We start from the raw sequence: 14,248 nt of genomic DNA, 5'->3' as shown, positions 1-14,248 counted from the left end.
AAGGGTGATGCTTTCTGTCTTCACGCCGCCTCTCAGTCAAAACCTCCTCCCGAGTCTGCTGCGGGAAAAATGCCCATGACAGAACGCTAAAACCGGTCTCAGATCAGCAAAAGAACCGCTTCAACCCATTACTTTCAAGTGACGGACATTAAACCGCGCTGGACTGTGACTGACCCTGCTGATGAGGAGTTCACAGGATCTAGGGCCAGACCTAACTCAGCATTCCTTTCAGGCAGGATATTTGGACAGAAAGTTTTTGCTCAGTGAGCTACGGGGGAAGTATTTTCTCGAAACAGGTAGCCGAAGTGACTTAATGAGGTTAATGAGATCAAGTCCATCCGCCGGTTCAAGATGATGACCTCTCAGATGAGATTCGACATCGTGACTTTTAAAGAAATAAAGCATGGCAGCTTAAAGTCGAGAGATTAATCGTGAGTGTTTGAGCCGTTTTCCGATTTTAAGATTGACTTCAAGAAACGTAAAATGTAAGACAGTTTAAAATGCTCGATTTATTACCTCTTAGCATGTCAGCGGAGATTATTCGCATATCGATAAAGTGAGAACATGAGGAGTAAACATTTTGATTTGATTTTGATGTTGACCATTTTGATGAGGCCTTAGGAATTTGTGTATTAAATATGATACAGCAGGATAAAATACATATCCTTAAAGGATTTAAGGATTTGCTAATACAAATAATAATAAAAAATAATATTATTTTACCATAATATTTGAGAGGCACAATACCTATATCATATATTAGACATTTTCAATCAGTATTTACATTAAAATTATTTTTTGCTCCAATCTAGTGATCAATAAGTTAAAAACTGAATCACTGTTAAATGTCATATTTATCAGATCTCATCCATGTTTTTCATACTATACCATTATAATAATAATAACTGCTATTATTATTATTATTTTAGACGAAATAGTTTAAAACTTGAGTGAAATCAGCTTATCAGTATTGCTAAATTTTTAATATTAGCGCATCTCTAATATAATATTCAAGTTGGCTGGGAAACAGAAAACTTCAGAGTGAATTATTCATGCCATTCTACCCCTGTGAAATATTTGTTTACAAAGCCTTGAAGGAAATCGTATATGTTTTATTTCGCGATTCTGAGTTCATCGTGAATAAATAGCTTTTTTGTTAGTTAGTGTCCATTAAACTTACAATATAAGTGACATGAACAAAAGAGTTTAAACTGCTATAGTCGAGATGTTGCGCACAGCGCGGCATTTAATCATCTCGCCTCTTTTAGCAGCCTATAGGCTCCAGCAGCTTGGACTTTCAGATCGAGTGAAACAAAACAAGATAAACACATGGCCATCATCACGGTCAGACTCCATGACAAGGCTTGATGTCGCGTCATTCTCTCTTTTGTGCCGGGATGTTAGCAGCTCTGCGGCTTGCGGTGGGGGAGAGATTATCAAACGCTGTATGTTCCAGCTGTAGCTTCTCTGCTGAGCTTTTCGCTCTTCTTCTCTCCGCTTGATTATGCAAAGCAGGCCTATATTCTCCCTTTGAAGTGGGGTGCAGCTCGACACAGCTCAGCTGCCTCAGGGACAGCCTGCCAAAATAAGCAAGTGAAAAAAAAAAGACGGGGTTCACGCGGAGGTCAGCAAAATGGCTGCCGTGGTCGGGGTCAGCTGATGCTGCAAATGTTGATTTTTGTGAAGGCTTCGTCCAAAACAGTTGGCAGCTGCTATGTCAGTCAATGACTTAACATTAACCTTTAATTATAGCCTATTCGTTATAATACATTTTCATAGGAGAATAATTGACTGTTGCTTTGTTTTCAGATAAACGAGTATCACATAAGCTAAAATAATGAATTGTCAAAAAAATTATTTTGATGGTGGATTGTAATCCAGAAAGGATTAGATGACACACATATGCGTGAAATTAAATTCAACTGTGCTTCTGATTCCAAATTAGAATTATGCAAGATTTGAATTTGAAAAGTAATTTGAAGGGAGCATAATTTGCTTTTAAAGAAAAATGATTTCCTAAATAATAATTCCTAATAATTTTGAATAATCTGACAGATTAGACTGTACATAAACTGAAATCTACACATTATAGCCATAGTCACACGGTGCTGATGTTGTTAATATTAATCATTTAAGAATAGAGTATACCAATAATAATAATAATAATTTGCGAGGGTTGATGTGATATGAACTAACTGATCGACACTTATCGTAGGTAGCATGATTTATGGTAATCCTTTTTGTCAGAACAAACTAGTTTATATTTCAATATATAGTGAAAACTCATATATCTCATATATTCTAATATGTAGATGTAGACATATTTTATTTGATTTAACTATATTATTATTACTGTTATTATATTTTATTAATTTATAACATATTTATAACATATATTTTACTTGATGGTTACACCATTTGACATTTTTTAGATCTTTTTTTTATTATTATTATTTCACCCGAAACAGTGATCCAAATCCATTATTTGTTGGTCAGGCACTCTTGCTTTTCTCACCCTATAAATTTTACGAAAATAAGTTTTGGCTCAATAAATGCAGGTGATTGACACATTGCTTGTTGAGGCTTATTGAGGAAACTGCCATTGTTTTGAGCGGACACAGATCTTTACGACATAGTCTATTAAGGATAATGTGCTATATGCTCCTCAAACATAACCATCAAAGCAAAGCAACACCGTGGAGAAGAACTTCCTCTGTGTCTCTCTGTGCACCATTACCCGTGAACACACTCCCATTTGACATTTCAACGTTCTGGAGGAGAGACACTTTGAAATCTTTGCCTGTTTGCCTCATAATTAGTCCCATAAGCAACAGTGCAGAATGTGTATGAAGTAATTAACAGGCGAGATGAAGTCGACTCATTACAGCTGTTTAGCTTGTGCGCTCTGTCATGTCTGTTATCGTGGAAACTGATCTGTTGTATCCTGGGTGGATCAGATATCTGATGAAGATACTAAAAGGGTGACAGATGACATCTATTTAGATCAGCTAGGAGTGGATGTAATTACTGTTTCAAGGTCATTAACATAAAATAATCTTATTAGTGATGGTTTGCATCCAAACGGAAAATTTGAATATTTTCATACAATTACAGATACACTGAAACATATATTATTAATGTATTGGTAAAGACAGCACGACACAACTATTAATTGGTTATGAACAATTACTGCGTATTAATAGTTAGTATGGTAATTGTTACAGTAAATGTACCATGGATTAGGGATGTAGGATAAAAGTATGTTCTTTATGAGTACTAATAAACAGTATGCATTTTCAAAGACGTGTTTTTATCGTATAATATAAGACCAGTTGACAAATAAAAATTGGACGGTACAATTTTTGACTTTTATCCTGTAATGCCTGAAGAGTCTGGAGAACACCTGATAAGAGATCAGAGACCATTCCTTCATGCAGAATCTCTCCAGATCCTTCAGAATACCAGCATCCACTCATTTTCTACAGGCTTCAGGTCAGATGACCAGGACAGCCATGGGAAAAACTTGTACTAATGGAAGATCCAACTATGGCCCATTCTAAGATTTCTAACAGAGTCACTTGTTCATATTTTTATCTGCCTGTATTTGATACGATCCATGATCGTCATGTGTCTAAACAAGACCTCCAAGACCTCCAGCAGAAATGTAGGCTCACAGCATCAAAATGCAGCAGTATATTTAAAGGTTTTCTGACCCTAAAATTCTATTATTTTCCACAGTTCTCCAGCTGTGGTCCTTGGAGAGTCTTTGTCTTCTCACCACGCAATGGGACGATACAGATGCACGTCCTCTTAGATAGTTTCGTAACATTTTATGTTGATTGGAAATTCTTAATTATTGCCCTGATGGTGGACATGAGAATTTTTACTGCTCTAGCTCTTTTCTTAACGCCACTTTACTAATTTGTAGTGTTCAGTTATCTTTTGCTGCACTTCAGAAATATATTATTTGTTTTTTCTCATTGTGATGGATGATTAAGGGGTTTTGGGCCTTGATTTCCCTCCTATTTATATTTCTGCGAAACAGGAACCCTGGTTAATTTCACGTTCATAATCACCCTGGAGTGCTCAATTTTGTGGATATAGTTCAGAGATATTTTACTCATAAGAATTTCCAGGGGTGCCAATAATTATAGCCTACATGCATTGGAGAAACGTGTTTTATCGTGAGATTTTCCCCCCACTTTCATTTGTTTTACTTCAGTGATAGGTTAGAAGTTGATGAAAGATCAAAAGGATAAACAATGCAGATTTATTTTCATAGCCACCTTTGCTCAGCTTTACCAAGGACATTGTGTGTGTGTGTGTATATATATATATGTGTATATATATATATAAATGTTACTCAAAAATTCCAACTGCAAATACTAATGAGATCAGAAAAAAACACAAGCCCCCCTAACAGGGCATTGTTTGCAAAACAACAAGAGTCCCATATAACTACAATAAAATAAGACAAAACATCCAAAATATAAGCTATGCCTCAGTAAGCAAAGGCACACATTCAGACATTGTTGGGTTTGTGTCCATATTTCCTCTGTAAGCAGAGCCAAGCCAGTCATAAACAGAACCCCATTAACACTGGGTACTGTGTAGCAACCCGCAGAGTTGGCTTGGTATCTGCTGTGCAGGCCAGGCTAGCAATCTGGACATCAAACACACAGAAAGAGAGAGAGAAAGAGCAAGAGTGAGAGAAAAAGAGAGAGAGGCAGAGCAAAGGGCAAAAGCAGATTAAATCAGATATCAGTATGGGTCACCAGCGCTCTGCCACCCACGTAAGGACGTAGCTGAGACGGTTCAGCTACACATGATCTAAAGTGCAACAAAGGGCCTTAATCTTACAGGTGGATTTACTACATGTGAAAATTCAAGAAATGAGAACCGAATCATCAGAAAATCTGCACAAAACCGAACTGAACGAGTAGTTAAATGATGCCGCTCTCTTCGAACCCCAGTGATCTTATTGTTAACTAAAAGCATTACTTTCATTTATTAAACAGTTCACTTCCCGAACAAAAGTCCTGATAATTTACTTAACCCCATGTCATACAAGATTTTCACCTCTTTCTATCTTCAACTGAAAAGAAAAAAAGGTTTACACGATTATTCTCCATATAGAGTTGAATGAGTTGAAGGTCTAGTTTGCAGATTCAAAGGACTCTGTACAATTTATCTAAAGGAATGATCTGTCATTTGTGAAAAAAAAAAAAAAAAAAAAAAACTGAAATTGTATAAATAATTTTTAACTACAAATGCTTTTCTTGCACTACAGCTAAACGTGACTCGTTGGATAGGAAGTCGTTTGTTGGAAGTCAAATACCATTAACGTTCAACTACGACCACGAATGAAGAGCCAACCACGCGTGTGCACTATTGATCTTTTGTATTGCTTCGCACACTCCATTTATATTGGATAGATAAATGCGTACACAAATATACTACAGTACTTCCCACACTGTACGCAGATATCAACTTCAATCATCATTCCAGTGGCAGGCAATAATTTCTGGTCTCTTTAAGCTCGCTTGGCCCAGAATGCTGCAGTTCCCCATATGTGGTCTAAACAACTAGATACGTGACATTTACAGAGGGCAGATCCATGCCTTCTATCCCACGAGTCTTCCACCTTGCTCCTGGGGATCAACTCTATTGAAAAGTTTCTTCCAACCTGCTTCATCACACCTGCCTGTGTATCTTCAAGAAATCTTTATATAGCTCTTTAGGACAGTGGGTCCCCAGGACCATCCCCTCAAATGTATCTCAAAGGACATTTATATTTAGTCTTTTCATAATTAATAAAACCATGACATAAATTATACAATAACGTGTCTTGGATCAAGCCTTGCGCCAAAATTGCTTAACATGATTTGGTGTTCCCGGTCTCTTTTTCCTTTTCATAAATGTCTTGTTATGCTCTATTAACAAATATTGGATTAAATCTTTTCATCAACGTGTTTTCATTCAGTTAGGTCAGGTTGAAAAAGAAAAAAAATGAAAATGAACACAAAGAAAGATATTTTGAAAAAGGTTCGTAACCAGGCTGCTTTGGGTCACCATTGAGTTCCATAGTATTTTTTCCTACTATGGAAGACCTTTGTGTTCAGCAGAACAAAGAAATTCATGCAGGTATGGAACTACTTGAGTATATGATGACAGAATTTTCATTTATGGGTGAACTATTACTTTAACTATGTTTCCATCCATCTGTTTTTATGTGCATTTTGCATAAATAAAAAAAACGCTGGATGGAAATGGCAAGATGCGCATAAATTATATAAATAAAAATGTGCATTAAAAATGTAACTACAGAGTATATTTATTTTCTGGTAAGAAGGCATGCACATAAACTATGATGGATTCCATAATGTGCACAAAAAAATACACTTTAACTTTACACAACAGTATAGAACTGGACCAACCAACTGACCGATCTCATCGCACGGCATCTAAAGCATCAGTTTTGTTTTTCTAAAATGCTTGAACAAAGTCTTGTCAAAGTTCTTCCAGAACTGCGTTCCCAAACAGCAGGCTCCAAAAATAAGATAACATGACCGCATTTCATCTGCACGCTCTGAAGATCAGAATTTATTGTATACATAAATTATTACATACTGTGCCATTTCCTACTGCAGCGAATTGAATTATTCTTCATGATATTTAGTAAAAGGTAATCAGGAAGTGGCAATTTTGTTCAAACTCACTGGATGGAAATGGTGCTTTCTTCGCAAATGTTTTATGCAACGTTCCAATTTTGCCCAAAAGCTTATTAACTTTGGATGGAAATGCGGCTATTGATCTTCTGCTCCTCGGCTTTCCCTCAAAAACTGAACACCACAAGTATAACAACATAGGTGGGGGGTTTTGGGGGATCTCGAAAATGTGCAAAATGTATGCAGTTTTGGGGGAATTTGTTATACCCTGTGTGAGCGAATTCAGCAAGCAGAAACTAAAAATCCTGTCTGACGTGAGGGTAAAGCACAAAAGTGAAGTCTTTCCACTACAGAGCAGAGAGAAGTGTGACTAAAAGATTATCTCGGAGAGGAACTATGTGTAAAGGAAGCGGTTGGAGAGTGCAGTTTAGTTTAGCATATTAGCAAAAAGTAAAAGCTTAAATTAGCTTGAACCCGCTCAGTTAATTTCCTCGTATTACTCAACTCATCACAGGTGTGCACGTTTTTCTGTCCTTCTCAAAGTGGCATTATTAAAACAGCAGACGCGGGGAGCTTGTGTAAATGTCAGCGGCTATTTTAAAGTATTTTCCTCCAGTCTGGGCCCATTTCTCAGACCAGCAATGGACTCTGTGCGCTCTTTACCGAGAACGCTTTTACGTTGCCAGTCTCTCGCCCCTCCCTTTCTCTTCCTTTCCTCTCCCTCTGAGAGGTAATAATTCATTTCCTGCGCGAGTGAGCCGCTCACTGATTTGAAAGGGCAAGCGGAGCCCAATGCAGAAAATGGAAGGGCGAAGACACCCGCCGTCCCGGCACAAACTCACACTGAGACATTTCTCCATCCTTGCGCTCCTTCCGTATTCAGGCGGAGCTACTATACACTGTATAATACGCTTTTCGGTCTGCATTATTGTAAATAAACAGCAACATGAGAATTTGTTACTTTTTTTTTTGTTTTAAGAAAAAATGGCCAACATCTGGTTACTGCTTGGGGTGCATTTATTTAATATTGCTTACAATCCCGTGTGAAAATGCTTAAAAATAGAATACATTTTTGCAAGCCAGCGTTTAACCAAATTCAGTGGATTTTCTTCAACTAATCGGCAGTTTTGACCCTTGGACACGGAGAATGAAACCCCACTTTGACAGTTTAACATGTATAATATGAAAAGATGAATTAATCTATCTATCTATCCTACAACACACATATATATTACAGTAATTGATTATATATACACTATATTATCATTATTAAGCAATCAGTATTAATTGATTAAAATAAATTCACAATCAAATAAAAAATGTCTAAATCACTGAACATTCAAAAACTTTTTGAACCCCAGTGAACATATTCAAGTGCATCCTATAGTTAAAAAATAAAGTAAATAAAAATAATTTAAGTAAAGACCGCACTCCAATTCTTATTTACAACCATTTTCACAAGTTTCACAAAATAAATTGCAACGGTTATTCAACTCTACATTGTAGTTTTAAATGTATGAAGACAAATATGTTACAATCAATATCTACAAATAAAAGGCATTTGAAAAGGTAGCAAATATCAATATGGAGAAACATTTCTAAAACACCTTTCATGTCACCTTTATATAACGAAAAGAAAAAGGGCTGAAATGAGAAGCTGCACGTCTGACATACGGCATTATCTGAATCCGCCCAGAAATGTTCGTTCTTAAAAATGTCAGCAGAAGAAGATCTATAATAAGCAAGACGAAAAAAGCCTTTCATGGCCAAGTAAGTTAAAGTCTCTGATGGAAAAGACGTGGTTTTCATTCAAGCAAAAACAACAAAATGCATCTTAAAATGGAGCATGGCAAGAAAAATTTGTGATGGCATACGAAGGGCTCAAGCATCTAGAGGAAGGCACTACAGTCTGATAAAGCGAACCTTTGGACCTCCACGCTGCTAAGCAAAACCCGAGTAGTACATCACACAGAGAACACAATCCTCTGAGTGAAGCATGGTGGTTGCAGCATCACGCTTTGGGGAGGCTTCTCTGCGGCAAGGATTAGAAAACTCATAAAGTTAGGAGTAAAAATGGATGGAGCTACGTACAGTAGAATCCCCGAGGACAACGTGAAGCAATCCGCAAAAGCACTGAAATTTGGAAGACGATTCATCTTCCATCGGGGCAATGACCTAAAACATACCGCAACAGAGCTTGAGCAATATTGCTCCGTAAGAATGAGCAGAAATTCCATTATCAAGACGAGCAATACCGACAGACTTAGAGGCTACGCAGACTCACAACTGTAATCCTGCCAGAGGTGATCCAACCGGCTTCCATCGTCGAATACTTGAATACTTATACTGGGGGTCAAATCTTTCTGCTCACCAAGGTTGCATCAAAAATACATCAAACTCGTCAAAATCAAAATCAATCAAGGTTTCGTCAAAAATACAACAGCAAAATGCTGTTACAATTTAAACACATTGTAACAATTTAGAATACGGAACACTTATTCACTATTAACTATGACTTGTCCCTCAATAAATTACTAATTTGCTGCTTATTAATAGTTAGCGATGTCTTTGTCGAGTTTAGGTATTGAGTAGGATTACGGATGCAGAATAAGGTCGTGTAGAATAAGGCAGTATTGCGTGCTTAATTACTATTAATTACTACCACTGCTAATAAGCATCTAGTTAAGAGGCCCTAAAATATAGTGTTACCAAATGCATTGTAAAATGTAATCGGCTCCTGTAGTGTCAAAGCCAAATTTTAAGAAGCCATTACTCCAGCCTTCAATAATACTGTTTTTAACACTGATGTTAATAAGAAATGTTTCGAGAACAGCAAATCAGCATATCAGAATTGTTTCTGAAGGACCATGTGAAACTGAGCATTCAAAGAATGGCTCCTGGAAAGTAATTGTAATAGTAATTTACAAAATTTCTGTTGTTTTTTTTTTTTTTTTTTTCAAATAAATTCAGCCTTGCTGAGGCCTGCTTTCAAAACATTGAACATTCACGACACTTTTGAAACCCCAGTGTACATCTTCTAATGCAGCTTATAGTTATATAAACCACAAAATATGCGATTTTAATCTAACAGAAACAAGCTTCTCTGTTAACATTAATGGCTCTTGAGATGATGAGGCCAGGATGGTGCTGCTACAGTACTTACATATTGTTCCTTAAACGTACACGCCTCGTCTAAAAGGTGTGTGCGATCTCATTTTCATATATCATATTAATGGTATACATTCAAAGTGCGCTCTTCCATGATTCAGGGAAATTCTTACGTTTTATTAGATGCAATTTGTCACTGACCTCAAAGGCTGACAACAGCAAAACTCCTCAAGCAGTTTAGCTGAGACGTTTAAAAACACTTATGCAAAAGAGAAAAGACCCAAGCCCACATTCATTACTCAAACCTTGTTCAAGTGTTGCGTTCTGAGATTTCAAAACAGCTTTCACTTCTGAGAGATCATATTAAGTGGTGCTTCAGCTGGAGGGTCGGCAGAGATTAGCATTCCTGCCTAACCTGGGCTGTTTTGCCTTTGTCGAGGCATGTAAATTCAAACTTCACACTTTCTTGTTTAGCAAATCAGCATATTAGAATCACTTCCGAAGGATCATGTGACACTGAAGACTAATGAAAGCCTGTTGAAAATTCAGCTTTGCCAACACAGGAATAAATCGCATTTTAAAACAAATTTAAATAGGAAACAGCTATTTCAAAATGCAAAACTATTTCACGTTATTGATGACTTGAATGCAATTTCTCCTATGGAATGGATGAATGAATGAATGAATGTAACTGTGAGCTTTTCTAACAATTGACATTTTGCAATTCTGAGAAAAAAAGTCAGAATTGACAGAACTCACTGACTGATTTCCATCTTAATTATCTAAATTCAATATAATCTGAATTTTGACTTTTATTCTGACTTTTCATCTTGCAACTGTCTTTATATTTCGCAATCTATACTAAAGTCTTGAATTGTAAGATACAAACTCGCAATTACTTTTTTTTTTATACTTCATTCATTTATTTATTGCTTTTAGATTGGGAAGTTTAAAGAGCAGGATCTGGATAGCCGGTTCTGAATATAAAAGCTTTAATATATTCTCCTTAATCGAGAAACGTACATAGGTCCCCAAGTTCTACACTTTTCTGGGATCACTAACTGTCCCACTGAAGGATGAATGCGAGCAAAGCAGAAACGATCAGACAGAGAGCCAATTAAGTGCTGCTCCAGCTCCAGAAGCTCCACCCCTTGATGAGATGCAAGCACCGCCTCCACGACCGATTGGTTCTCAGCTCGTGACAGAGTGCATGTAGAGTAGACAACCACTCCTCCAGGACGCACTGCTGCTAGAGCAGAACTGACAAACAGCACAATACAACACAACCAGCCATTATTAACATGAAACAGACATCATTTGCTCATCTTTTTAAGGTGTCACCAATACAGAGTAATTACCCAGTAAGTAGTAGCCACTTACTTATAAATAAAATATACTCATCATGTAGCTACGTTATGGAAAAGTTTGTAATTATGTAGATGCAATAGGCTGCTACTTCTACATTAGAATTACAGAATATTACACAGGCATAAGCTACTTGAAATAAAGTATTAAGATTGTACTTAAGTGTACTGCATGTGTATATATACACTGTACACCTTATCTAGGTGCAGCTTAGTTTGATTTAACCTATTACAGAATATTAGGAGGCATTAGCTACTAAAAATAAAGTGTATAAAGTTTGGATTTAAGTGTAAGTAGCTGTGTAACAGACATATGTCTAACAGTAGCTGCCTGTTACATCTACATAATTACTGTTCCATAACTTAGTTACACAATGTCCATTTTCATGAAAGTACAATGGCTACTACTAAGTACCTAATTATGTAATACTCTGTATTATGACACCTTAAAATAAAGTGTTACCAATATTTTAATTAAAAATAAAAAACAGAACTGAAAATTAGAAGTTCTTTCAATGTTAAAAGTACTAAAATAAATTAAATCTAAATTTGAATAAGTGTCATAAGCACTAATACACCTAAAATTAAAACTTAAATAAAATATCATTCAAAATGTTAATAAAAACAGGTCCTTAACCTTCATAGCAACCCCAGGAGTTTGGAATAATTATTAGTTACCGTCAAGAAGATAATTGCAGACCTCAAATCAAATCCAAAATGTTGCAGCGTTGTTTTGCGCTGTATGCTTACCCACGAGTTTGTGTGTGTGTGTGTGTGTGTGTGTGTGTGTGTGTGTGTGTGTGTGTGTGTGTGTGTGTGTGTGTGTGTGTGTGTGTGTGTGGAGGGAGTTCCACTCGTAGATATTTACCAGAGTAGTTCCTTCTGTAAGAGCGGTAGTCGAGTTCTCTCCTTCAGCCACATTTCCCCTTGGAGGGTATCAGGGGTATAAAGCCAACTCCGGTCATTAGAGCACGGGGCATCTACAAGCACCTGACACAGAGGGACGGAGCAACACACACAGACAAACACACATCTGAGACCAGGCTCCAACTCTGCAGGGAGGAAAAAACAGTGTAGGAGACTGAAGGGGAATATTTCATGTTCACCTGGGGGACGGTGAACATAACACAAAGAGGAAAGCAGAAGGACAGCGGGGACCTGCCGGTATGGGCCTCATTAGCTCTTTAAAAGAACCAACACACTCACACCGTCCTCTGTGAAAGCGGCTGAACAAATGAGAGAGCGGCTGAAGTAGAGAGAGAGAGAGAGACGGTGGAAACAATACACACACCTGGGGCTAATAATCACAAAACGCACCTGAGCTAGAATCTTCTACAGTGGTTAAACAAACAACCGACGCAAACAGTAAGAATCTCCCTAAAAGATTCAGATGAGCAATAGACAGGACTGAAAAAAAAAAAAAAAAAAAAAAAAAAACATGTAATAAATAGCAACTATTCGTTCTGGTATGGGTCTCTCTTAGGAAATCCTGCAGTCCCTTACCCACCAAACCCATCGTTCCTTGCTCTAGCTAAGCTCGTCTTTCTTGGTTTCCTTTGAGACTACTCTCTTCTCATTAGAACTGGCTGAGACTGCCTTGTCAAGCTGACAATTGAGCCCCACTGTTTTTCTGCCTGCCAGCTTTGTATTAGAGCCTCTTAATTCCCTCTCTTAGCTCTGCTGCCTGTCTGGCTAAAAGAATGCCGGGGGGCACTCTGGAGACCAACGTCACTAAAGGACATGATGGCGTAGAAAGACCCCTGTGGGGCTGACAATGTGATCCAGGAACGACGGCACGTTTAAGAGGAAGAGCCGAACCTGTTACCCTCAACTAAGTGCCAGTGCTGATAAAGTGATCGGATTACGGGCGTCTGAGACATATTCATTTGACATTTTGGGAAAAAAGGTTTTCATCATCATGTCGGATGCGTACCGGTGTCCCCTCCATAGAGGGTCCCGGGGATCTTGAGCATCTGTCCAATGTGAATGGAGGTCAGTGAGAGTAAAACAACAACACTGTCACCTTCTGGTGGGATGGGTGTATCACAGTCATGTGTGGCTGTGCTTGCGCGCTCCATTCAATTAATTATAATCAAAGCAATGTCGTATTAAAAAAAGATGTTCGCAAAATTAAAAAAAAAAAAAAAATAGTAATAACCTCCATGTTTAATTCACTGCTTTTTACAGTTTTCGGAATGAGCGTTAGTGGCAGTAAAACACCTATCATTTTTTTTCTCTTTTCACACAAATTATGATTGCAAGAGTGGAATACTGACTAACAAAGACTTAATAAAAACTACAAGCTATACACATTACCGTGTTTTGACCTCAAAACACTTTTGCATACATTTTTAAGTCTGCATCCCACATGTAGATTTACACGACTCACTTTTCTGATGCAGTAAACTTGCTCAGTAGCACACCTGGTAAACACTTTAATTGCATGAAACACAAGTCGTAACAGGCGTTCCCGAGTTCAAGTCCTAGCTCAACGGCCTTTCCCCGATCCTGCCTCTCTCTCTCTTTTACTTGACTTCCTGTCTGCATCATAATAAATTATTTTCAAATGTTCAAATGTGCAGAGGTTTAGCCTTTCAGTGCCGCTCACCAAACATTTCATTTTGAACTATAGTGCTACGTGCATTACAGGTTAAACTAAACATGCTGAACATTTCTCAGTGTTGAGAAACATGCAAGAAGAAACGAAATATTGATGTATTTTACAGAAACCTAGTTTCAAAAAAAAAACAAGAAAGGAAAAAGCTAACCTCTTTTACCAACGCATTCAACCTGAGCCGCTTTCATTTAAAAGCATCACGACACCTCCTGTCGCACTGTGTATTCGTTTACCTTTCTGCTCAGTGGCCCAACACTTTTCTCACCGCCAGAAGAGGATAATACTCAGTCAGCAGTATCTGGGAACCTTAAAAGCACCATATTCACCGCTTGATTGGCATGTTTGGCCTGGAGGGCTGCAAGTGACCTGCCTAGTGTCTCGTCACCTCATGATGAGTGGGGAAAAAATGCGAACATATGCAGCTTTGCCTTCAAATGACTGAGTGTGCAGAAAACCTCTATTCCACCTTGCAGGTTTTGGTTGCTTTGAGA

At 37.7% G+C, this 14,248-nt stretch overlaps 1 protein-coding gene across 2 annotated transcripts in view; it reads right to left on the bottom strand.

Moving 5' to 3' along the window:
* Positions 1-14,248, bottom strand: part of nsun3 (NOP2/Sun RNA methyltransferase 3) — a 35,487-nt gene that overhangs the window by 18,545 nt on the left and 2,694 nt on the right. Inside the window, exons 5-6 of one of the 2 annotated variants that reach the window (XM_043235359.1) lie at positions 12,009-12,130; positions 9,627-11,036 (exon numbers count right to left, since the gene is read on the bottom strand). The exons of the other annotated variant lie outside the window; for it this stretch is intronic. Coding sequence (XP_043091294.1) covers positions 10,769-11,036; positions 12,009-12,130 — 390 coding nt within the window. The 3' untranslated portion in view covers positions 9,627-10,768. Of the gene's footprint in view, positions 1-9,626; positions 11,037-12,008; positions 12,131-14,248 lie in introns of those variants that run through there. 2 annotated transcript variants of the gene reach the window in all.

The sequence above is a fragment of the Puntigrus tetrazona genome, chromosome 1, assembly GCF_018831695.1.
Source record: "Puntigrus tetrazona isolate hp1 chromosome 1, ASM1883169v1, whole genome shotgun sequence".
NCBI lineage: Eukaryota > Metazoa > Chordata > Actinopteri > Cypriniformes > Cyprinidae > Puntigrus > Puntigrus tetrazona.
This window is presented reverse-complemented; position numbering and strand designations above follow the sequence as displayed.